We start from the raw sequence: 26,350 nt of genomic DNA, 5'->3' as shown, positions 1-26,350 counted from the left end.
CAAAAACTGCTTCCAAATCATCAGTTCTCATTTTCCTGGACTTGTCTGCTGCCTTCGACACTATGAACCATCAGATCCTTCTGTCCACCCTCACATCACTGGGCATCACTGGAACTTCCCTCGACTGGTTTGAGTCCTATCTCACAGGTAGGTCCTTCAGGGTCGCATGGAGAGGCGAGGTATCCAAAGCACATCAACTGACCACAGGGGTTCCCCAGGGTTCAGTGCTTGGACCGCTCCTCTTCTCAATTTACACCACATCACTGGGACCCATCATTCAGGCACATGGTTTCTCTTACCATTGCTATGCTGATGACACCCAGCTCTACCTCTTATTTCAACCAGATCATCCCACAATACCTGCACAAATCTCGACATCTCTGCATGCATGAAGGAACATCACCTGCAGCTCAACCTGGCTAAGACTGAGCTTCTCCAATCCGTCTCTACAGCACGCTCCTACAAGTCTACATCCCTACCAGAAGCCTACGATCGATCGATGAGCGACGGCTCGTGGTACCATCACAAAGAGCCACAAAATCACTCTCCAGAACATTTTCATTCACGATTCCATGCTGGTGGAATGATCTGGCCATCATCATCCGCAATGCAGAATCCCTGACAGCATTCAAAAGACAACTCATCTCTTCCATGAGAACTTAACATAATTTTTTTTAAATCCTTACTTGCCTGGTTTATGCTACTCTGAGCAATGTTTGAACTTTGTATTTTGAGCACTTCTTGTGTTGTTATTGCCTCTTCACAATGACTTATTTGATTTAGTCTTCAGATGTAAGTCGCTTTGGATAAAAGCGTCCACTAAATGTAAATGTAAGAAGCTCTGGCACGGCGGGCGTGATAACACTTCTCCACCTCCCCTTCTCCAAATGCAAACTTGTGTATTGGGACAGTACTTTGGCCGCGACTGATGACGTTTCACAAGAACACAAGTACAGACAAGAAGGGATATTGAGAAACGGCCAAGGGCTATAACTGCACAGGGGCAAACAAGCTTAAGTAATGAGGAAACAAGATACACCTGGGAACAATCATGAACTAATCAACAGGAAAAACTACAAAGGACTACAAACACATGACACAAAACAGGAAATAATAAAAGTCCACACAAGACAAAGGGGAACACAAGACAGGAATCATGACATAAGTAGACATGAAGATCAGACATATATGGAAAAAGAACAGGATATATGGAAAAAGCCAAAACTTAGAAATGATGTTCAGTTTAAGAATGATTATGTTACATAACCTTATATTTTCCTTAATTTAAAGAGAAGGCTGTGCTCAATTGAGAACTATACTCTGGCAGTGGAAGTGGGTCGATTTAAAGGTACACCTGAACATTTTCCTTTGAATTCTGTGATCTCCAGGTTGGAAGATGAATTTCATTTTGTTTTTATTCTCCTTTATTCAGGAACTCTCTTTTTGAATCAATTCAGTTAAAAAAAAAAAATTGTGATATATTTTGGAACTATAAAGGGGAGATTTTGTGCTGGATGTTTGAAAATGATGTTTTTGCTTAGTATTTTTTATCCCATATGAAAAAGCCATTTCTATTATGTGTACTTATTTTTAGTGGTTTAGTTATGCTATGTTGGGTTTTGTGTTATGTCACTTGGCTACTTGGAGATATTTGTGAAATTATTACTGTAGTGTCTAATAAGCCAATGAGGGCAGGGCATTATGGTGTTTGACACTTAAATAACCCAATCATCATGTACAATAAATCAAAAATATAAATAAATAAATAAATAAAATGCATGCAATGCTCTTTGACTGAATATTTACTTGAAAGTACCTTCTCAGATTTTAAGTTAATAAGTTGATATGAAGTCAATAATAATAAAATGAATAGTCTCTGATGTTAGTTAATGGTCACATGACATAAAATAGATAAAAAAAAATACGTTTTTAGTAAGTGTTTTATTTTGATCATTTAAAAAAAAATTATTTATTTTTTTAATTTATAGCCTTTCATTAAACTCATTAAACTGGGAAACCAATACATGATGCAATATTTAATGCACTTCATGTTGTTTATCCCATTCAAATCAAAAGTGATAAATTAGTTAGTTCAAAAGTAATCTAAAAGATATATATATATATATATATATAAAACCTTAAATGTATTTGTTACTGACTGCATTTTTGTCAAGTAATGTGGAATATATGTAAGTGATCACTGAAGCAGTCACGTGATCTCCTCTGAAATCTTATACTGGTCCCAGTTCCTGCTGGGATTGAGAGGAAGCGTGTTCCCCTCCAGCTTTCCCCGAGCGCCACATAACAAAGACGCATCTTGTGTTCACCACGTTCTCCAAATGAAAACTCTTATTCATTCATCCTTGTATTTCTTATACTTGTTTTCTTGATACATGTCATTCCCATTACAGCTTTTCTCTTTGGCTGATTGCAGAGAGGTTCACATTTGTTAAATGAAGAGTGTGCTCTTTAATCAGGACCTCCGCTTTGCATCTCAGTGTTAGTTGTACTGGGATTTTAATGGATTTGGAGTCATCATTCAAAATCATATTTTAACTAGGCTTAGTGATGTCAGTTTTAATCGGGCACATTTTGGGTTGAATTCACTGGGTTTTGTCTCATTTCCATTTCCATATTTAACTGACGCTTTTATCCAAAGCGAATTACAATTGCTATATGTCAGAGATCGCACACCTCCAGAGCAACTAGGGGTTAAGTGTCTTGCTCAGGGACACATTGGTGTCTCACAGTGGATTTGAACCTGGGTCTCTCACACCATGTGTCTTATCCACTGTGCCATCACCACCCCAAAACTCATGTTAAACCATCAGAGCACACCCAAATGTTTTTACAACTATTCAAACACAAAGAATATCATAATAAACAAAATTGCTGTAAATTTTTGTAAATTCCCAGCATGCATTGCAATGTGAATAAATTCTGACTTTGTTTAAACTTTGTGTTGTTCTGCTTTAAGGACTTTTAGTTTGTATTTTCTTGTGTCCCTGTGTTCTGTTCCTGCTTCTTTGGTCCCCAATCTAAGTTCCTGCTTCTTTCCCGTTTCCTATAGGTTACTGATTATGCCCTTGTTTGTTGCCATGGCTACTGATTGCTTTGTGTACCTGTTTCTTGCTCAGTTTGTTTTCTCCTGTGTATTTTAGCTCTACTGTATTGTGTTTACTTTAGTGAAGCTGTTGCATTGATTCCTGCCTTCTGGATTGCTGTCTAAACTACCGTGATGGAGATCCTCTTCCCTGGCCGGAACCATGACAGTTGTTTTGCCATAATTGTAAGTTGTTGATTTTATATTTGTTGATTGTCATTGTTAATTTGGTTTGTGTGTTGAGAGTTAAATAAAAAAAATTTTTTTTAACAAAATTAAAAAATTAACAAAATTTTAACAGTGTTTCCCTTTGCTTTTTCGTTAATGGCTCCGTCAGAAAAAAATATCACATAGTTCAGTATTAAAGGGTTTGTTTAAAAAATAAATAAATCGAGTCATACTGTTGGTCACCTCTCCTCTGGAACTAGACTTGCGTATGGCAGTTACCGGAAGCCAGTGATTATAGTTTATAAACTGGATAATATGGATCATTTTTGGATATTTATAATTTTTGGGCTTCAAAATCTCAGGTACCATTCACTCCCATTATAAAGTTTGGAAGAGCCAGGGTATTGTGTAATATAAATTTGATTGTGTTTGCTGACAGAAGAAAGTCATATTCACCTAAGATGACTTTAGCGCAAGTAAATTAAAGGATAATTTTCATTTTTAGGCGAACTATGCCTTTAAGAGTCCTAAAACAATATGCATGCTACCAAAATGCTAGACAATTTGTGTACATTTTCTTGCAATAATGGCAGCAATAATTCATCAAAACAGGGAGTCGTAAGAACCAAGGCCGTCACTAGCATTCCAAATGATGATAGCATTCTCTCATTCCAAATGATATTCTATTTTTATTTATTGCAGACGTGTTAAAAAGTGCAAATAAAGTTCCAGAGCTCCCAATGAATACCAGCATTTTAATAAACACCTCCAGTGTGCTGCTATATTTAAACTCCGCTACATCAGTCAAGCATTCATTCCTCCACTGAAATAACATTTAATTTAGGACATTTCCTAATCGAGGTTAACATTCCAGCTCTTCCTCAGAGGTTGCGCTCGCTTGAAACAACAAAACCCACATAAATACAAAACACACAATACAACAGATTTGTATGAAGCGATGGTGATGATGTAAAAGACGTTAAACTGCTCCAGCTCTTTGATTTCGCCAAATCGTTATTTTAAAATTTATGAATAGAGTTTTCATCTTTGTATCTGGTTTGTGAGTGTCTGAGCATGTTATTGGTGAAGTGTTCATGTGACTCCCTTGATGTGTTTTTCCCAGTATATTCCTCACTGGTTCCTGACCTGAATGGATGCCATGACATTTTCAAATACATCGCTTTAGGCATTTCATTAGCATTTTATGATAGTCAAACAAATGTACTTGGTCTACTGGTACCACCTGGGCAAACAACCTGACAATACTAGTGTTGACATCTTTTAACCCCGTCTATCATCTGTTCCAACAGTTCAGGCCATTCGTGACAAAAAAAAAAAAAAAAGAAGATCCATCACACTTTGGCCTTCTAAATTACCCTAAAGCATCTTTTCTCTTTACCACACACACACACACGCTTCTGTCACTTCTGTGGGACCCCTCTGTTAACCAAATCTATGATATGGCCTGTTTTCATCAGTTTATATCAGGTGTTCGGTCCTGCAAGTTTCCTGAAGACCTTGACTAGTTTGTTAATGTGTGTTTCAGTAGTGTTGGTGTTAAGTGGGGATAATCCATGGCTATCTGTGCATCATTTTAATGTTTTATGTGGAGGCAAAGAACCACCCGATGGGAGTGCGTTCAAATAGTTTAATGCACAGCTAGCCGTGGATTAAGCATTGACAAGTTAAAGCTGTTATTGATGTTTTCAGAGCAATATTTTACCAGAAGTGTACAAATTATGCTTGAGCTCGGTAAAGCCACAGTTTACACTATCTGAAACGTTCCCTATGCACTATGGGCCATTCATCATGAAAATAATAAATGTATGAACAAGTGACCGATTTATTTATAATCAGTGTTGTGCAAGTTACTTCCAAACTGTAATACATTAGGTATTACTTGTTACTGTTATTTAAAAGTAATTCATTACCTTACAATATTACTGTCCCAGAATTGTAATGCGTTACATTACTCATGTATTACTTTTGAGTTACTTTCACCAAAATAACTAAGTAGAACTTAACTTTTGGGCTATAACGATATGCAATATGAAACCAAATCGCGATTCGCCACACGACTCATATCCACGAACCTACAGAATCGCGACACACCTCTTCCAACTCCAGCGTTATTCTCCTTACCGTCCAGATCCAATGCTGCCTTATCTTTAAATTAGGCTATTAGTATTATTTGAAGTTAACATTATAAAATACGTAGACCTACACCACAAAACTAGTTGAGGATAAATTATTTAAAATTGGGGAAGTCCAGCATTATGGACATGACATTTGCAGTCAAAACTTGAAATAAAAATTCTCAGAAAATACATGTATTGAAAATAGGCTACTTCCTTAAAGTACTCCAGACATTAGACAAATATCAGTCTATGTTTTATTTTTAATATTAGGGAAAAGACACACATTCATGCGTGACAAAAAAATAGGAGGCAAAATATATTTTTTTGTAATTATGTTCATTACACTGCGCAAATCGGATGAGGAAGGGTTGGCTCTCCAGTCTCCATAGAACTTAAAATATTCATTTTATTTTAGTTTTCGTGTTCGCATTTATGAGGAAAAAACAATGTTACAGACGCGACCGCTCTGAACTGGCACTAAAAGACTGCTTTAAAACTTTCACATAGTCTGTTGCCTTTAAGAAGTAAAAGCAGACAATACACTGTAATACAACTGTAATACAAGCCTCACTGAACATGTAATGAGTAAAATATTACTGAAAATTGATTAGTAATGCCTTACACTACTGCGTTACAGCAAAAAGTAATATGTTACTGTAATGTATTACTTTTGTAATGCGTTACTCCCAACACTGTTTATAATGTAGGCGGAGCTTCAGATTCTAGAGAGCATTTGATTGGACAGAAAATCTAATGAGAATCTGAAATGCAGATTGATGTCATCAAAATCGGATCCCTGGCGGAAATGAGAGACTTGCTAGTTTTTAACACTTCTATATCTTTTAAACGTGAATTTAGATTTAGATTGTTTATTAGCCACACAACAATGCCGATGGAATTTGTTTTCGGCAAAGTATGTTTAAGCTCTACATCATGTGTACACATTACAAATAACAAATAGACAATACACTTCACAGCATGTAGCTTAACAATAGGCTACAACAGTGGGTAAAGGACCATGCGTAGTGTATGAGAAGACAACTAAACTAAAGTTCCAACTAAACTTCCACAATTTTGTCATTTTTTTTGAGCACTTGCTTATAATAACAGTTTACATATTCATATACTAGATAACTAGAAAGTAAAAAAAAAACGTACATTTTTGATTTCATGGGGACTTTAAGCTTAAAGGAGTAGTTCACTTTTAAAAAAAACTTTTGCTGATAATTTACTAACCCTCATGTCATCCAAGATGTCCATGTCTTTCTTTCTTCAGTTAAAAAAGAAATTAAGGTTCCCTTTCATCTTGGGAACTCCAATGTGTCACGTTGGAGTTCCCTGTACTCAGCGAACGAGGGTTATAACCGAAACGTTTTTGATGAAAACATTTCAGGATTTTCTTATAATATAATTGTAAGTCCATATAATGGACTTCATTGGGAACCAAACGGTTCAAAGTCCAAATGAGAGTTTCAGTGCAGCTTCAAAGGGCTTTAAATGACACCAGACAATAAATAGACCCTTCTAGTCATGACTCGAAAAAAGATTTGTTCATTTTGATGAGCGAGTTTGAACAGGAGAGTCACAAATGCTCATCACAGAACAGAGCAAGGCAAGCATTTGTGCTTATAAAACTTAAACTTTATTATTTTTTTTTTATTTTTTTTGAGCGATCGTTTCGCTAGATAAGACCCTTATTCATCATCTGGTGTCGTTTAAAGCCCCTTGAAGCTGCAATGAAACTCTCATTTGGACCTTGAACCGTTTGGTTCCCAATGAAGTCCATTATGGAGAAAATCCTGGAATGTTTTCATCAAAACCCTTAATTTCTTTTCGTCTGAAGAAAGAATGGCATGGACATCTTGGATGACATGGGGCTGAGTAGCAAAAGTTTTTAAGCGTTATTACTTGCTGTGTGTTAGTTGGCTCTGTAAGGGTAAAATGTACCGAAACTGTGCACAAACTTAAAATCAACAAAATAGCTTAAAACACAAGTTTGATCAATATTTCCACTGTTAATGAATCATGTTCATTAGATGACCACTGAAATCTCCAACAAATCAAGGTTCAATCCACATTAACCAACTAGCCTATCTTTTTACATGTATTATTTACATGCAGCTATTTATTAATCTTTAATAATCGATATAGCCTTCATTAAGATTCACTCAAATAGGCCTACTTCACAGATTATTTTAAGTAGGCTACAGTAGCTACACGTGACTCGATCATATTAGCCCATAAAGTTTTCTTTCTGAGAGGATTATTTTTCTTGGCGTCTTCTCTCGGTCGGGGCTCTTAAAGAATGGGTGCGAGAGGATAGAGAAGGGCAACACTTCTCCAATTTCAACTTCATGGGGGGTAAAGGGGAGGATTTTTATTTCCGAAAATACGACTCTCCATTCAAAGCTGTATGGACTGAAACGCGCGGCCCCTGGATTAGTCCGCCCGGAGAATTTGCAGGAGTTTGTGCCTCATCGACCTCCATTCTGGACTAAATGCATCATTTCAGTCACTAGGAGAAACCAGTAAATCCCAGCTCTTTCTCTCCTGCTCCTGAAACGCCGCATGTCTGCAGTTTAGACATGATCCTGTCGGCGGATTCAAGGACTTTACTGCTATTTGTGACAACACTAGTCGCATTTTTGACCGTTGTCAAATGCCAAGACGAGAATGACCGTGAGTTTGCCCACCATTTTCTCATTTTACTCTCAAAAGTTTCAGAAAAGTGTTTTCTTAGACTTTAACCGTCAGTGCTTGAGTAAATAATAGGCTTAATGAAAGGGAATACTTCACCAGCTTTATTGAGATATTGTGGCAAATGTATTTGACGTAGCCTAATAAAGCTTTTAATGCAAAACAAAGAAACTAGAACACGTGAATATTTTCAGTTTTTAAAAAGAAGAAGAATTTCTTGTCTTTTATTTAGCCTATTTTAGGGCATTTCTGAAGTGGAATCATTGTGACTAGTCTTTGTTTATTCTGAGTCTGAAGGTATTCAGGGTATTTCAGCATCAGGTCACCTGCAGGACACGTCCAAAGCCTTCACACACACTCACACACAGCACTCATTTATTTACTGAGCAATTGTTTTATTTGTGCAATTGTGCTGATGTCTGTCTGAAGCCCTCCTGATGGCCCTGAGGCTCAGCTGGTCGGGCCCTAAAGAGCACATTCCTCTGCTGTCAGGGGCCACCGGGGCAAATCCAGGCATGCACAAACCGCAGATGCTCCAAATGTCTTCGAATTGTCAGAATTCAGAGCTGGAGGGATTCAGAAAGCACTACTTTTATATTTCACTCATCCAGATCAGAGCGCAAGGTTTCAGAGGTGCATCAGTAGTTGGGTTCAGGAACGGTGGGCCTCAGCCAGAGTTACTGTTACCCTTCCATACAGTTAAAGTGCTTCCATCTGTTTCCTAAATTACCCAGGGGCTACGATAGTCCAGGGAAAGAAGGAAAGACTGTCTGGCGAAAAGCTATTGGAAAAACATGAAAAGGACAGAAGCAGCTATTATAATTCAGCAAGTCACATTCCTTCGACCATACTTTTGAATTAAAGGGGAAATAAGCTCGCCAGTAAACAAATGAAAAGATATTTCAGTGAGTTTAGCTTTTAAAAGGCAGTAAAAAATGACAATAAAATACAGTTAAAACAAGGTTTGTACAAGGTGATTAAAGTGCTTGAAGTAATTGAATTTGGCCCGCACTTGAATTCACTGGAAAAAGTTTCTGTCTTAAAGTTTTAAGTACAATTAACTTTAATGTTTAAATCCTTTCAACTTAAATGTGTTGAATGAGTTGAATCTTGTATAACTTGTATTTTTTTGTGGAAAATTGCTTTTGAGGAGTTAAAGCAATGTAATAAATATATGTTGTCATCACTTATTTTTGCATTTGGAAAACTCTTATGAAAAAATACTAAAAAAGTGCTTGAATTATTAAAAGACAATATTTGTTAAATTAGTGTAAAAGGACCCAAGGTCTAGCTAGGACCAAGGAGCAGGCCTGGAGCACATGATGTTTTAATTAATTTTAGTAGTATTATTATTTATTAGTTTTATTAGGTTTTGACTCTGAAGAAGACGCATGGGTGTCGAAACGTTAGTCATTCAGTACTAATAAAAATAATTAAAACGTTCTGTGCTCCGGTTTTGCTCCTTGGTCCTAGCTAGACCTTGGGTCCTTTTCCTTAGATTTCTGTGTCCTGTTCCATGCCCACCAACTTTCTATTTGTTAAATGAGTGTTTAATTTTATTGATAAAACAATCTTTTCTCACAAAATCAACATCTGGAATGCATATAGAGCCATTTTGCACAGCTATGAGCTTGAAATTGCTCATATAAATATCCAGCTTTAATTTTTCAGCTTAATCATATAGTCATGGGAGAAAAATCAGTTTGAATATGGAAAGAGATATCTTTGTCATAGTATCCCTTCAATGGTTAAAGTTTAGAGCCAGACCGATTTATCGGCAGGCTGATATTATCGGCCGATATTAGGCATTTTCCAAACTATCGGTATCGGCCGTTATAATGGCCGATAAATTAATATTTCAAAAATAAAATAAAAACAGATGAATCACACTTCAACCATGTCAGGAGTGTTGCAAGTTTCGTTTTAAAATGCATTATTCATATTATTTTAGTTAAAACTCATAAATAACTAGAAATAACTAATGTTAGGGAAATCTGTTAATGTTTTGTTGCGCGTTTCTAAAATAAAAAAAATATCGGCCGATATATCGGAATATCGGATTTTTAAACCAGCAAATATTTGTATCTGTATCGGCCTTCAAAATCCTTAATCGGTCGTGCTCTATTAAAGTTACCAGCCACTGCATGTTTATTAGTTATTTTTTTTATTTATCTATTTATTAGAATTTGATAGATAATCAATATATAGTTTGAATCTGTCTAAAAGTAGAGCTTGAAAAGTCCTTGAAAGTCCTGGAATTTCATTTTATCTGTGCGAACCCTGTTGAAAAGAAGCAATTATGCAGAGAGTGAGAGAGAGAGAAATCTGAGCAAAAGCTAACAATTGGGTTATTGTAGCAGAGAGGCGTATGAGTGTTTCCTCATAGTGAGCAGGTCATGGATCGGCTCGTCTGGGTCCATTTGTTAAACCATCAGTCATGGCATCATTTTACATATTTCAGAGGTGTTCAGAGACTGCAGGCTTGTGGGTTTCCCGACGTCACGACGTCGTTAACCTACACAAAGGTCTGAAAGAGAGAAAAGGAAAGACAACAATCCCTCCCCTCACCTGTGTCCAATTTGGAGTTTTCCTCCATTTTCCACTTCAAAAAAGAAAAAGGTGGTGCTAGAAAGAGAATGGAAGGAAGGCCTGAAGCGTGTGTGTGTGTGAGTGAAAGCTGTCTGTTCTTCACTCTCTCTGGCATGTTTGAACTGGCAGCGTACAGAGCCTGCTGTTTAGATTAGGCAAAAGCTTGTGAATTGCTCAGTCTTTACTTTTTCAGAAAGGCGTTATTCATCACCATATGGGGTCTGTAGGAATTTACAGAAAATAAACAGCCTGTAAGGAAACAAACAGCGCTTGTTTGATTACCCACGGTCTCTCTCCATCGCCACATTTCCCCTGCAAATTCATGAGCTTGAGAGATCGACCTGCTACTGAAAGACTTTGAGTTTGAGTATACAAAGTGCTGTGTCAGATATAAAGTGAACAGACTGCCTTTCATTTATTCTTTTAGTCGGTAGGTTTCATTATCGGTAATCTTGACAGGCCACATCAGGGCAGAAGTCATCAGGACCGGATCCGATTTTTAATTAGCTGGTTTCATTGATATGAGTTTTGTGCTGCCATCTTGTGGTTTGCATTTGAATGATCTTGACGATCACAGCAAAGATGGATGATTATGCATTAATCCGGTGGTTCCTGTGCACAAATACTCAAATTTAATGCTTTCTATTAGGGGTGGGCGATATCACCAAATTCTTTTATCACGATTTGAGTATTTCTTTTCCAATGTATAAAAAACTGCATATGAAGAGTTCATATGCAAAAGCCTCTAAGTGCCATTTGAAATTTTCTTCTAAAATGATCATTTTGATCAAGCTTGTATATTTAAGTTCAGTAATTTCACTTAAATGGCAATGAAGATGACCTATAAATTGTCATTTAAGTGAAATTACTGAACTTAAATATACAAGCTTGATAAAAATGGTCATTTTAGAAGAAAATTTCAAATGGCTTTTAGAGGCTTTTGCATCTGAACTCTTCATATATTCACTGTGTAAATTAAATTTACACATTTATTATCTTCAAAGTGAGAGAAAAGTGAGTTCAGCCGAGCATTTGTTGTTTGATTAACATTAATAACAGCCAGCATCAGGAATATTAGGCTACTGTCACTTTAAGACCAAATGCTTGGATCCAATATACTGATACACATGCGTTTTCTTTTTCCACTGTTCCTTATGGAGGATCCTTATTTTGACACATAAGCAGGACCTAAAACTAACCTTTTGCCACATCAGCAAATGGCCGGGGAAATGTACTGGCCATAAATATATTTTACCAGCCATGAAACATAGATTAATCCTTACTAAAGTCACAAAAGATATTCAGTCTACAGCAGTGAGTGATTTTCTTTGTCTTTTGTTGTATAATTAACATTAAAAACATTAGGCTGCTGTCACTTTAAGAGCGAATACTGTTACACATGCGTTTACGTTCACTTAAAACATAACTGACTATTTTACGAGTATACTTGCCAAGACAGGCATTTTGACATAATTTGGTTTGAATATGTCAGTTCAATCACAAGTAGATGTGAAAGAGAACTCAGTCTCAGTTCAGATGTGTGTGCTGTCTGAGACGTGGATTTCATAAAACGTTTACTTTCAGAATGAGTTTGCGTTTCAGTTTAAAACAGCAATGAACAGCAGTTTTAAACTGCAATGCTTAAAAACGCTTTCAAATGATATGCTTTTATGATGGCACAGCACAGCAACGTCACGTGGGCGTAACTGTGATAGAGATGATACTCATAGAATCTCTAATTAATCATTAATCATGTCTACTGGTATATCGCCCACCCCTGCTTTCTACTGTATGCATCCCACTAATATGATTGATCATGTTACACTAATCATAAAGCATCTATGGCTTGGGATTTCCAATCCCAATCATAGAGTTTTAATGTCATTTTGACAGTACATGCTTTAACTGTCCACACCTCCTGCTTCTCCTCCTTTTCTTCCTTTGCTCACACTCCTCACAGAAGATCCAGGCAGCTGCACGCAGGACGGACAGTCATATAGTGACAAGGACGTGTGGAAACCCGAGCCATGTCGCATTTGCGTTTGCGACACCGGCTCGGTCCTGTGCGACGATATCATCTGCGAGGAGCTGAAAGACTGTTCCAAACCCGAGATCCCGTTCGGGGAGTGTTGTCCAGTCTGTGCCGCTGACCAGCCCTCCTCCCCTGGTCGTAATTTATTTATTTATCACTTTTATAAATAAATAATTACATGTGTATTCATATTGATTTGATAGATTTGGGTTCTTTAAAAGAAGCACCTTCAAAATGTATGAATGCCTTTTTTAAAGTGAACCCAAACCAAACAATTTGAAAATGAAAGAAGACTAACAACTGAAGTCACACACACACACGGTGCAACGCAGTGCCATGCGCGACGCAAGTGTGTTTGCTAATTTCAGCCCGACGCAATTTTCATTTTCACGTCCTGCGCCACTTAGTTTAAATTGCAAATGCATTTGTGTCCATCTGTGCGCCCATGGGCTGCTGTTCTGAAAACCAGGTGTGTGTTCAGCCGCATTGTTGGACCGTTGCTATTTTGAGGAACTGAAATAGACTGAGCCATTGACCAACTGAAACCTGCTCTAAAGTCAATGGCGCAGTATTTATTTTGTTATTTAAAAAATGCGTTAGTAAAATGCGCCTTTAGACAGGTCCACAGTGTGTGTACACTCTGCTTATTACACACACAGCAGCGCAGCAGCTTACAAACATTTTTAAGTATGAAAAATTATGTTATGTACCTTAAATAGCGAATCCACAACTGGCTTTTGAAGGGAATTGGAGAAGAGACTCTGATTGGTTTATTGCACGTTAAGCCCAAAACACACCCATTACTCATTAAGAGAATAGTGACAAAACACACCCATCACTCATTAAGAGAATAGAGATGATACTTTTAGACCAGCGCCAGGACCGTTGACCAATTTTCTAGCAAAAGTTGATTCGGACACACTCTAAGGCCTTGTCCACACGGACACGGGTATTTTTATAACCGGAGTTTTTCTCTCCTGCGTTTAAAAAAAAACCTCCGTCCACATGAAAACGCAAAAACAAGACATCAAGCGCTGTCAAGAGCATGCAACACCAGCAGGCGGCGATATAAACCTAACCGTAAAGCCACGTTAGCCAATCAGAAGCCGCCAGCGGTGCAAAAACTCCGGTTCCGCTGTCTACACGACAACACTGCAACCGGCGTTTCAGAAAATACTCACCCTGGCAGGGGTTTTCAAAAATGTTCGGTTTCAGTGTCCTGATACTGCGTTTCCGTGTGGACATGGCCTAAGTGCACTTGCGCCGTGTGCTTTAGACCATGTGCTTAGATCGTTAAAATAGGGCCCTAAAAATGTATGGGTGCATTTTTTAAAGTCAACGCAAACCAAACAATTTGAAAAATGAGAGAAGACTAACAACTGAAGACAAAAGGCCCTGTCATACACACGGTGCAACTCAGTGCCATGCGCGATGCAAGTGTGTTTTTTTAATTTCAGCCCGACGCAATTTTCATTTTCAAATAGACTAATAGACTGAGCCATTGACCAACTTAAAGGGTTAGTTCACCCAAAAATGAAAATTAAGTCATTAATTACTCACCCCCATGCTGTACCAACCCCGTAAGACCTTCGTTCATCTTCGGAACACAAATAAAGATATTTTTGATTGAATCTGAGAGCTGGATCAGTCCTCCATAGACTGCCTAAGGGACTGGCTCTTGACGGCCCATAAAGTCATTAAAGAAAAGGTTTAAATATTCCATGTGCCTACAGCGGCTCAATTATAAGTTTATCAAGCGACGAGACTACTTTTTGTGCGAAAAAAACATAAATAACGACTTAATTCGACTATTCCATTACTTCCTTATGGGCGCATGCGCGAGAACTGAGACGAGGACGTTCTTCTCCTTCGACTACTTTTTGTTACCGGCTGCTCCGCTTAGGAGTTTTACCGCCACCTACCGTATAAAATGATGATCCATATATAAGGCTCTCCGGATTATAAGGAACACTGTCGTTTTTTGAGAAGATTAAAGGCTTTTAAGTGCACCTTATAGTGTGGAAAATACGCTAATAGAAAAGCGTATGTACAGCGCGCATCTTCCTCTGCTTGTAAACAGAAAGTTTTGCGCTTCCAGCTATATCAGCACATCATCTTATACGGTAGGGGGCGGTAAAACTCCTAAGCGGTGAGCAGCCGGTAACAAAAAGTAGTCGAAGGAGAAGAACGTCCTCGTCTCAGTTCTCGCGCATGAGCCAATAAGGAAGTAATAGAATAGTCGAATTAAGTCGTTATTTATGTTTTTTTCGCACAAAAAGTAGTCTCGTCGCTTGATAAACTTATAATTGAGCCGCTGTAGGCACATGGAATATTTCAACCTTTTCTTTAATGACTTTATGGGCCGTCAAGAGCCATTCCCTTAGGCAGTCTATCTAGGACTGATCCAGCTCTCAGATTCAATCAAAAATATCTTTATTTGTGTTCCGAAGATGAACGAAGGTCTTACGGGGTTGGTACAGCATGGGGGTGAGTAATTAATGACTTAATTTTCATTTTTGGGTGAACTAACCCTTTAAACCTGCTCTAAAGTCAATGGCACAGTATTTATTTTGTTATTTAAAGAGCGCGTTAGTAATATGCGCCTATAGGCGGGTTAACAGCGTACGCTCTTCAGTACACTCTGCTTATTACACACACAGCTTACAAACATTTTTAAGTATGAAAAAAAATATGTTATGTACCTTAAATAGTGAATGCGCAACTGGCTTTTGAAGGGAATGGGAGAAGAGTCTCATTGGTTTATTGCACGCTACACCCCAAAACACACCCACCACTCATTAAGAGAAAAGAGACAAAACACACTCATCACTCATTAAGAGAATAGAGATGACACTTTTAGACCAGAGCCGGGACAGTTGACCATTTTTCTAGCAAATTATGTCATGTACCTTAAATAGCGAATCCACAACTGGCTTTTGAAGGGAATGGGAGAAGAGACTCTGATTGGTTTATTGCACGTGACACCCAAAACACACCCATCACTCATTTAGAGAATAGAGCCGGGACCGTTGACCATTTTTCTAGCAAAAGTTGATTCGGACACACACTAAGTGCACTTGCGCCGTGTGCTTTAGACCATGTGCTTAGATCGTTAAAATAGGGCTGTAAAAATGTATGGATGCCTTTTTTTCAAAGTCAACCCAAACCAAACAATTTGAAAAATGAGAGAAGACTAACAACTGAAGACACAGTGTTGGCTTTGTCTGGAATGGATATCAGTGGCGGCAGGAGTGTGATGGACACATATGGGAATGATTAAGAGGGAAACTCACTTGAACAGATACGCTATAGAGTTTCATCTCTGACTTAATGCTTTGAGAGGTTTCTCTTGCTCACCTTTACAAAAGTTTCACAAAGAAAGAAAACAACGAAGCAGATTTGTCTCAAGAAATGTATAGACCTGGCCTGCGTTTTCCCAAAGCCTGTTTGTGGGAAAGATCTGCTCTCTGAATACAGAATGAACGTATGGGTGCATCGCCTCCCGCCGCCGACATCTGCTTCAGATCAAAGCCTCTCCGCCGCCTCAGTGTTTGCTAGCGTGTCCCGCGCTCAGATGTGAACGGCACACCGATCTCTGCCTGGCACGTCAGTGGCAGGTTGTAGCTCGCCCTCAGTTCACATATGGGCAAACTGTGAACGTTTTCGTATTAGCTCTCGAATTAGATTTTTGATATATTAATTTGTTCAGCATTAAAATGTCAGATTTAATGTTTACGGCTCGACGCAGACAACTACACAAGACATATTTCAAATCTATTATGAATAAATGACAATCACAGTTCATTTATGCTGAACAAACTTTGTTTTTTTACATCAATACGTTTCTGGTATCACAAAATGGACTAAGCTCCGGAATAATCGTTATTGCACAAATAATTGGACACACTCTTTACTCTTGACTGTGATGTTCAGATCTTGGTTTGTGGCAGATTCACAATGCAAGCAACAGCATTATTCAGGCAAGATTCATGCAAACAATTTCCAATCTGAGTGACTTTAATCATGCAGTGAATTCTCATTAACTGGTCATTTGTTTAAACAATCATTCTTCAACTTAAATGAACTTATTCCATTTGGTAACTTCATCCGCAAGCAAAGACTAAACAAAACTCGTTTGTGTAGTCGAACGTTTGGATTTGGAAGGGTTTAAACGTTATGATGTGAAGAATATGGCCACAGAAATGGCGCGTATGTCCGAACATTCACGGCACTGATAAACAGAGGACATGTCGAAATGAACAGGCCCAAAAACGTATGGAATCATTATTTTCATGATGCCTGAATACATAGTGTGTGTTCAAGACTCCACTCGGCGCTGATATTTGACCTGTAAAGTCATTTAGGCTCTGCCAACAAACACAGAGCTTAAGATCACTTTTATATGATGCTGTTTTAACACTCTGTTTTTTATCTTTCATGCCATGTTAATAACAGGCCTGCCAGGTGCTAAGGTGAGTGTGTGTTTAATGTGTGTTTGTGAATCTGACTGTGTTGTAGGTGATGATTAAGTCTCAGGTTCATCCTGTGTTTGGTCTGAGATGTTAGTTAATGTGTGTGTGAGTGTCAATCACTCAGGGCTTAATGTGTGTGTTGTGTTTCCTGTTGCATCCCAGATAACAGGGAACATTCTGCCAACGTTCTCTCAAAGTTATAAATAAATGTTCATAATGTTTGTTCAAATATTCTGGACTTTCGTTTCAGAACTAACGCTCTGAAAACATTACACTGGAAAAAATGTGTTTCTTACTTAGTATTTTTGTCTTGTTTCCAGACAAAAATAAGTTTTTTAGTATTTTTTTTAACAAATTTCTTGTTAAGTAAAATGGCATAAGAAAGTCTTGTTTAATGATACATTTTTCTTTTAATTAAGTGTTTTTGCTTAAAAAAAAGCTAAATGATCTGCCAATGGGTTGAGAAATATAATCTTGTTTTGAACATTCAGAATAGCCTTTTCATTAATGTAAATGTTAGCAAAACATTCTTTGAACATACTGTATTTTGTTAGCTTTCATAATGGTTTAGAAGGGGTTAGTGTATGCTGTAGTCTTTTTTCTTTTCTTTTTGCTCTGTTAAGGAAAGATTTGCTTTAATGTGGACTAATATCTTCTAATATTTCCCTCCATTGTGCAACAGGGACAAAAAGGTGAACCAGGAGACATAACTGATGTAAGCTTCAAACCATTATCATTGATGTCAGATGTGTGTGTGTGTGTGTGTGTAAGCTGCTTCACCCTGAAAGACTGTGTGTCCACATCAGAGCTGCATGATTTTGGATAAATTGAGTTGAGAATCACACTTTTTTATTTATTTAGAGATCCCGCTTCTCCCACGATTATGAATAGACAACTAAACAATACAGTCTATTTGAAAAACAATTTTACTTTTAATTATTATTTTTAAACCAGTCTCTGTTTGAATGAATGATTCAATGACTCTTTCATATAGACTTCACTTGTTTCATTACTGGATGAATCAGCGTTTTTGAACGAATCTCTGTTTGAATCACTGTTCGTCTGCAATCACACACTCTGTTAAGTAGGTGCATATTTGAATAAGTAATTACTTCACGACAGCTAAGAATGTTTTATCTATAGTATGAATGTGTGTAGAATGATTACACACATACGACATGATGTCATTATCATGTGACCTACCAGCGACAGTTCCATAGACTGTAAAAAAAGGTCGCTTCACTGTCATTAAAGGGATAGTTCACTTTGAAATTAATTTTTGGTATGTTTTAGCTTACCTCAAGGACATCCAAGATGTAGGTGTCTTTGTTTCCGCAGTAGTTTCAATTTTGATATTTTTAGGTCAAACCGTTCTTGTCTGTCAGTCATCTAATGGAGGTCTATGGTCACCACCTCAAAGAGCATGCACAGAGAAGTCAAAATTAAACATGATTTAATGACTCATGAATGTAAGTACGCACTGATGGCCTAAGACACGAAACGAGCGGTTTGTCTGAGAAAACGAACAGTATTTATATCGTTTTTACCTCATGTAATCACAGTCACGTCCAAGTGATCTGAAGGCATGTGCGCTTCGGTCTGCCCAAGCCCCGGAAGTGATCTCTCGCGTGTGTACGTCACTCATTGTTTACATAGAGATTTCGGAAGTTTTACCTTTCACTGTGAAGATCTAAACATTTTTATATATACAGGAAATCTATATGGAAGAAAGAGGCCGCACTTTGCATAGACAGTTTATTTTACACGTGTACAGGTGTATTTTACACCTCTTTCTTCCATATATGTACTCTAATTATTAGGCTTTAAAATAAATTGAAGTGTAACCATTGAGTGAAGCCTGCTCCAACCTCCATCCATATATACAGGAAATCGCAATGGAAGACGATTTCGATATATCAACAGGCAACGTTGATTTTTTTTTTCGCAACTGTGCGAGAGATCACTTCCGGCGCTTACACACACCGAAACGCCCGTGCCTTCAGATCACTTGGACGTGGCTGTGATTACAAGAGGTAAAAACGAAATAAATACTGTTCGTTTTCTCACACAAACCGCTCGTTTCGTGTCTTTGGCCATCAATGTGTACTTACATTTACGAGTCATTAAATCATGTTTAATTTGGACTTCTATGTGCATGCTCTTTGAGGTGGTGACCATAGACCTGCATTATATGACTGATAGACACAAACGGTTGGACCTAAAACATATCAAAAATGAATTTCAAAGTGAACTATCCCTTTAATAAATCCTCTCCTGTGGCCTCATAGGATAGTAAAGTGTTCATCATATGCACACTTTAGAAGCTCAGCAGAAGTAGTAGATCCTAGTAGGGACTTTTCTCCTGCTGTTTTATGAGTACTGCTGAATTCCGACATACTTCTTTTGTCACATACTGTTTTTGTCCTACTATATGGTAGGGAAGTATGTGATCTCGGATGCAGCCTTCACTAGTTTCAGTACTGGATGAATCCGCGTTTTTGAACAAATCGTTTTAATGAAGGATTCAATGACAAACACATTTTTTAACAGTCATTTGTCGCCACCTACTGGTATAACGATGATTTTTATTTGAAGATTTAAGCATTAAAAGGCAATTTACTCGTGATTTCGTTCGCTACTGTAGACATCAGTGTTTATATCTGAACTATTAACTTGCAGTTCTTCTATGATTATCTGAACGATTGTAAGACAGATTGTTTGTGAAGCTGTTTTACATCTATACATGACAACGGCTCTCTCTGGATCAGAACACAGATCTGAATGTGCTTTTTAAAGCTTTAATAGACATAGAGCCGATTCATTGACATTTCGGAATAATTGTGTGGGTGTTTGGATCCAGATTGCCATCTTTAATCATGCAGCGTTAGTCCAGTTAAACACAACGGATGCAGTGATCCGTCAACATGGCACTAATGAAGTCTGCTAGGTTCTGTGTGGACTCTGTGGATCTTTATCTTCTTCTGCTGTTTGTTTGAAATGGTAAAGCCTCTCCCAGTCATTAACTGGCGTTCTGTTGATGTTCCCTCAGGTTGTGGGACCGAGGGGACCAAGCGGGCCGATGGTGGGAATACTTCTGGCATTCTTGGGATTCTCTGCTCTCGCTTGTTGCTTGTTAACTTTCCCTCCTTTACTACACAGGGACCACCAGGAGAACAAGGACCTCGTGGAGAGAGAGGAGACAAGGGCGAGAAGGTGCGCATCACTTCCTGTCTGACTTCCTGTTGACAGCCTAAATGACTGAAACATACAAAAACAAACAGAATAGGCTAGTACACGCAGACATTTATAAGAGAAGAAACGTTTGTTTTGCAAGTATCTTCACAAATAAGTCTCAGGATTGCAGTCTTCACTGCAAAAACATATTTTTTTACTCAATATTTTTGTCTGGTTTTGCAGGAGAAATATCTAAACATTATTGAATCAAGATACATACTTGAGAAGCAAAATAATATCTTGTTTTCTTAAAAAAGCATTAAATTGAAGTGAGTTAAAAAACTTAAAATAAGAAAATATATTTTCTTACTTTAAGCATAGACTCAAGAAGAAAACAAGACTTAATATCTTCTATCAATGTAAAAAAAACCAGACAAAAACCCTGAGGAAGAACATCATTGTTTAGCGGTGTACAGAGTCGTCTTTAATTTGAGCTGGTAAATCGGGGTTTAAGTCAATTTTAATCAATGTTTTGATTTTTCCTTCTTCTAAATTGTAAATGAATTGCATTCTTGCAAAAATTGTCAAAGTGGACCTGAAATCACCTTTTTATTATAATTCTAAAAATAACACTGCTGTAATGTGTCATTTGACAGGATATTTTGACGGCTAATGGGCTGTGAATGCATTATTATTGTTGTTTAGCACACAGTTTGTACTGGATGTTCAGTGTTTCTCTCAGATGAATGACAAACACTGACCGTCTTTAGGGAAGCCCAGGTCCTCGTGGCAGAGACGGTGAGCCGGGAACCCCTGGAAACCCCGGCCCTCCGGGACCACCGGGCCCAAACGGACCTCCAGGCCTCGGCGGAGTAAGTGCCCCTTAGCTTTACAGTCTCCATATGATTGTATATGATATAAGACCTAAATACCCTTAATGAGAAGATACCGACTGAAATGCAATGAAAAAGAAAGAGAGATTGTTAGCTGTCAGATTTAGAGCGAAATAAAGAAACAGAAAGAGGAGTGTGTCCTTTACCTGCATTCAGCGGATCAAATCTCCTAAGCAAAACCTTCCAAACTATGTGGATTACAGATCTAAACACCCCATTGCTATTTCTCTTATTATGTATATTACAGAGGGCATATTATTTTTTACTAGGACAGATTTTCCTGTTTGAATGTTGATTATTTTCCTCATATTCTCCATTGTTGCGGCTCCTCTCTTTCCGGTCTGTCAGTAACGCTCTGTTTACTTCCTGTCTCTATGAAGCCCCTCCTTCTGAAAAGCACACTGTGCTCTGATTGGTCGGCTGGATCAGTGTGTTGTGATTGGTCGAGCACTTCGAGTGTGTTTGGGAAATATCCCGCCCCTTACCATTATTACTAACTAACTCAATCAGGCCCCGCCCCTTTATTCTGCGCATGAATTATTATAATGAGGAATATTGTGATGTGTTCATTCCCGGAAGAAACTCAACACTACAATTTCAACACTGACACTTAAATAGAGAAGAACTAGAGCTTTTTATGTGGACTTTTTTTTGTACTGACGTTTTACATTTAGACGACGCCGAATGATTTTGCTCTTTTCCAGAACTTCGCCTCTCAGATGGCTGGTGGGTTTGATGATAAAGCAGGAGGAGCTCAGATGGGAGTGATGCAAGGACCAATGGTGGGTGCTATCATCACATCATCATGTAGTGGAGATCTGTGCTATTTAAAAATGTACTGTCCAGAGCTGGGAATCCTCACTGGTTTTCATTGCGTTTGCGCTTCAAAGTGTCCAAAACCAGTGAAATGCAGCGATTAATGATACCAAAAAATGCTTTGAACACTTCTGACTTTAAATGTTTATTTTTACTTAATTATATAGTACTTTTTAGGTTAATTATACAATAACAATAAAAATTGTACTTTGTTAAAAAATGTATGATTAAATAATAACTAAATATAGCTTTGAAACTATTCAGTAATAAGAACAAAGAAACATAATACAAGCAATAATCAAAGAATTTACACTGATTTTCTTACTCCGTGTTTTTTGTCTTGTTTTCCAGCACATATACATATTGTTTACTGAAAAAATGATCAAAATTAAGTGACTTTTTTGCTTAAAACAAGAACAAATAATCTTGTTTTCCCTTTGAGTTAAGTTTATTTGTATGACCCAATTAACAGATATTGTTCTTATTTTAAGCATGAAGTCACTTTATTTTGTTGACGAGTCTTAATATCGTCAGTCATTTTGCTTCTCCGGTAAATGTGTCTTGATTTGAGAATGTTTGTACTGGAAAACAGAACTGAAACACTAAGGAAGAACATCATTTCTGTGCAGTGGAAGCGTAACATCTGGCAAAAGTCCTGCTTTCTCAGCGGATATCCTGTGCAATAAAGCCCATGATTGCCCTAGTCATTTACTGCACGTTAGATTAAAGAGTTGTGTGTGTGTGTGTGTGTGGCAGTTCGAAAGTTAAGCTAAATAATCAATTCTGAGATTCTCTAGAATTGATTCAGAATCTCTGAATGAATCACAGTGCATCGGCGAGCAGATATATTTCTATTAGTTGGTGATTTTCTGGTCATTAAAGTCATTAAAACTGCCACGATTAACCCGTGAACCGCCACCACTTTTGCTGAACACAGATCTGATCTTAAATAGCTGTAACTGATGAATGCTTTGGAATATAGGCCTAACGCTGGTCTCTTTTTAAAGACGACGCTCGGCAGATTATTGCAGAAAAGCACTTGAATGTCTACAAAAAAAAAAAAGGTTTTACAAAAGTTATAGAAGTTTGAGTTTACAGTAAGGCAAATGTGCTGAACTGAACATTTTTCAGATCAAAGCCAATGTGTCTAACCAAGTGTTCCAGATGTTGAAGTTTATATTACAAAAAGGAATCAGTCTAAAAGAATTAAAGGTACCGTTTTCATGCTAACCCAATGTCCAAATTCAAAACGATAATTTGTGAGTGTTGAAGCTTTTGAATGATACCTAATTTATGATTACTAAAATATGAAACACGGCAATAAACACTGACAGTTAACAGGCTAAAAATAAGTCAGTTTTTCAAATATTCAAGTAATATTCAAAGTGAAATCAGGCTCTGGATTGAATCCAAATAGAGTATTTTGAAGATCTTCAGATAATCTAGATTTTATTACAGTCCTGTTCCCCATGTACATACAATATACTCATTACAGTATGTAATTGCAATAACGGTAATAACTTGGTACTAACCCTAAACCGGTAACACTTTACAATAATGTTTATTAGTTAACATGAGCTAAGACTGAATAGTACTTCTACAGCATTTATTAATCTTAGTTAATATTAAAGGGATAGTTCACTTTGAAATGCATTTTTGATATGTTTTAGCTTACCTCAAGGGCATCCAAGATGTAGGTGTCTTTGTTTCCACAGTATTATCAATTTTGATATTTTTAGGTCAAACCGTTCTTGTCTGTCAGCCATATAATGGAGGTCTATGGGGTCCACCTCAAAGAGCATGCACAGAGAAGTCCAAATTAAACATGATTTAATGACTCATAAATGTAAGTACTCATTGATGGCCTAAGACACGAAACGAGCGGTTTGTGTGAGAAAACAAACAGTATTTATATAGTTTTTACCTCTTGTAATCACAGCCACAAAGCGCCTGCGTGGTTTCAAGAGGTAAATGATGTAAATACTGTTCGTTTTCTCACACAAACCGCTTGTTTCGTGTCTTAGGCCATCAGTCTGTACTTACATTTATGTGTCATTAAATCATGTTTAATCTGGACTTCTCTGTGCATGCTCTTTTAGGTGGACCCCATAGGTCTCCATTATATGACTGACAGACAAGAACGGTTTCACCTAAAAATATCACAATTTAAAAATACTGTGGAAACAAATACACCTACATCTTGGGTGCCCTTGAGGTAGCTAAAACATTAATTTCAAAGTGAACTATCCCTTTAACTTCAACATTTACTAATATGATATTAAAATCAAAGGTTGTATTTGCTAACATTGTTCATGTTAGTTCACAGTGCATTAACTAAACAATGAACAGCTGTATTTTTGTGAACTAACATTATCAGAGATTAATGAGCACTGTAACAAATGTATTGCTCATTAATACATTAACTAATGTTAAATAATGAGGCTTATTGTAAAGTGTTCCCCCTAAACCTAACCTCAACCCATGTGTTTCCTTATATTACCCAGTACTCACTTAGACAAGTACACTATAAGTACACACTGTAAAATAAAGTGCACCCTCATTTTCCTGCCTCATGCAAACATCTGAAAGTATATATTTGTGTCCCGACTGACATAAGAAGATTCCATAAGCTCCTTCACAGGCTCAATTATGTGACGTGCAGGAACACATAGAGCGTTTTAACAGTTCTGGGAAACTCCCACTGCGCACACGTATATATCCGTCACTTTAAACACTAGCAGGCATTCAGGAGCATTCAGGAGCTCGAACTCTTCGCAGCACGTGTGGGTTCAGGAAATGATACCTAAACATCCTATCATCTTGTTAGTAACATGCATCCAGATAGTTGTTTCAATAAAAGTCAACAAATATAGAAATGCAAAAGCACTGGTTAATGTGGAGAATCAGTCAGGTTCAAAAGCATTATAATTATGACCTGTTTTTAATGATCATGCGGTGGTTTAGTGCACCCGTCGTGGCTCTGAAACATTTAATTGCTGGTAAAGTCACACGGGTTCAAAGAGCTTAAGCTGATGTGTGTGTGTGTGTGTGTAATCTCAGGGTTTCTGCTTCAGCGAGTCGCTCTGATGTCCCGAGGGAACGTTTCCCATGAAGACATCACGAGATAACCCACGGCGTCTCATTATATCCCTGTGAAAGCACTAATGGTTTCTGTTGTTATGTTTGTTCTTCAGGGTCCGATGGGTCCACGGGGACCACCAGGCCCCAACGGAGCTCCTGTGAGTGTATTTCCTCAATCCGTGTGACATATATGTGAAAATAAGCTATGATACGACTGAAATGTGAATGTGAATTTCCATCCTTTGAAAGACGAGAAAAAACAGCATGTGTAAGATGATCCTAAGCTTCCTACAGTTAATAATAACACACACACATACTGGTCACACAAACATAAGGTCTCAGATTGACTTCATTTTAAAGAACTTAATGGCAAAAAGGTTCTATATAAGAAGAAATGACTTAAATGATTGCATAATGCTTAATGGGTTGTTTACATTTTTTTTCTTGTGATAAAGTATGTTTGCGAGCTGTTTAATTCAATTAATAAAATAAATTCTAACTAAATCGATAAAATGATGGGAAAATATTCATAAAGCGTCTGATGGAACACTTTAAGATTCTATATAGAGCCTTTTCTTTCATTAACGTCTCCTAATTAGATGCGTCGTGAATCTTTTTTGTGTTAAGAGTTGTTGTCATAACCGTGACATTGATATGTGAAAATTCAATTTTACGAACGGTTTCTGTTTTTGCGACGTCACGTTTGGAACAAAAATATATCAGCTGTGACATTGATAATCTTAGATACTGATTATGTGCTTTATTTAATGTTAACTGAATTTAGTGTGAGTTTGAATATCATTTTGTGTGACCATTATAGCCATACTGAAAGCGACACTGGATAATTGAAAATAAATGTATGGAAACAAGAATGTTGAACGGTGAACAAACAAGTGTTCAATGACTAAGATTGTTTCAGTCACTCAGTATCTATTTATTCGTGTTAAAATGTAATATTTACGAATATAATTATGTACTTATCCATTTGGTTGTGAGTGCAGTGCGCTTGCAGTGAGGCTCCGCACACACGCTCTTCTGTGATTTTTTTTTTTTAACAGATAATCTCTTTCTTCTACATAGAAAATATCAACTTTTCATATTCATTTCATATTAAATGAAATAAAGTTTTCTTGTTAATAACTATACCATTTATATGAGGGGTTACATTAAAGCTAAGTGATATTCTT

General features: G+C 37.4%; 1 protein-coding gene across 1 annotated transcript in view; it reads left to right on the top strand.

Annotated features, from left to right (window-relative positions):
• Positions 1-7,979: 7,979 nt before the first annotated feature.
• Positions 7,980-26,350, top strand: part of col2a1b (collagen, type II, alpha 1b) — a 67,516-nt gene continuing 49,145 nt past the window's right edge. The window contains exons 1-9 of the mRNA XM_039649167.2: positions 7,980-8,088; positions 12,656-12,862; positions 17,183-17,199; positions 17,882-17,914; positions 20,249-20,281; positions 20,359-20,412; positions 21,144-21,245; positions 21,971-22,048; positions 25,277-25,321. Of these exons, the coding sequence (XP_039505101.2) occupies positions 7,995-8,088; positions 12,656-12,862; positions 17,183-17,199; positions 17,882-17,914; positions 20,249-20,281; positions 20,359-20,412; positions 21,144-21,245; positions 21,971-22,048; positions 25,277-25,321 (663 nt within the window). The 5' untranslated portion in view covers positions 7,980-7,994. The remainder of the gene's footprint in view (positions 8,089-12,655; positions 12,863-17,182; positions 17,200-17,881; positions 17,915-20,248; positions 20,282-20,358; positions 20,413-21,143; positions 21,246-21,970; positions 22,049-25,276; positions 25,322-26,350) is intronic.

The sequence above is a fragment of the Pimephales promelas genome, chromosome 21 (assembly GCF_988280905.1).
Source record: "Pimephales promelas chromosome 21, fPimPro1.hap1.1, whole genome shotgun sequence".
Lineage (NCBI taxonomy): Eukaryota > Metazoa > Chordata > Actinopteri > Cypriniformes > Leuciscidae > Pimephales > Pimephales promelas.
Note: the sequence above shows the minus strand (reverse complement) of the source record. Positions and strands in the feature narration are given on the sequence as shown.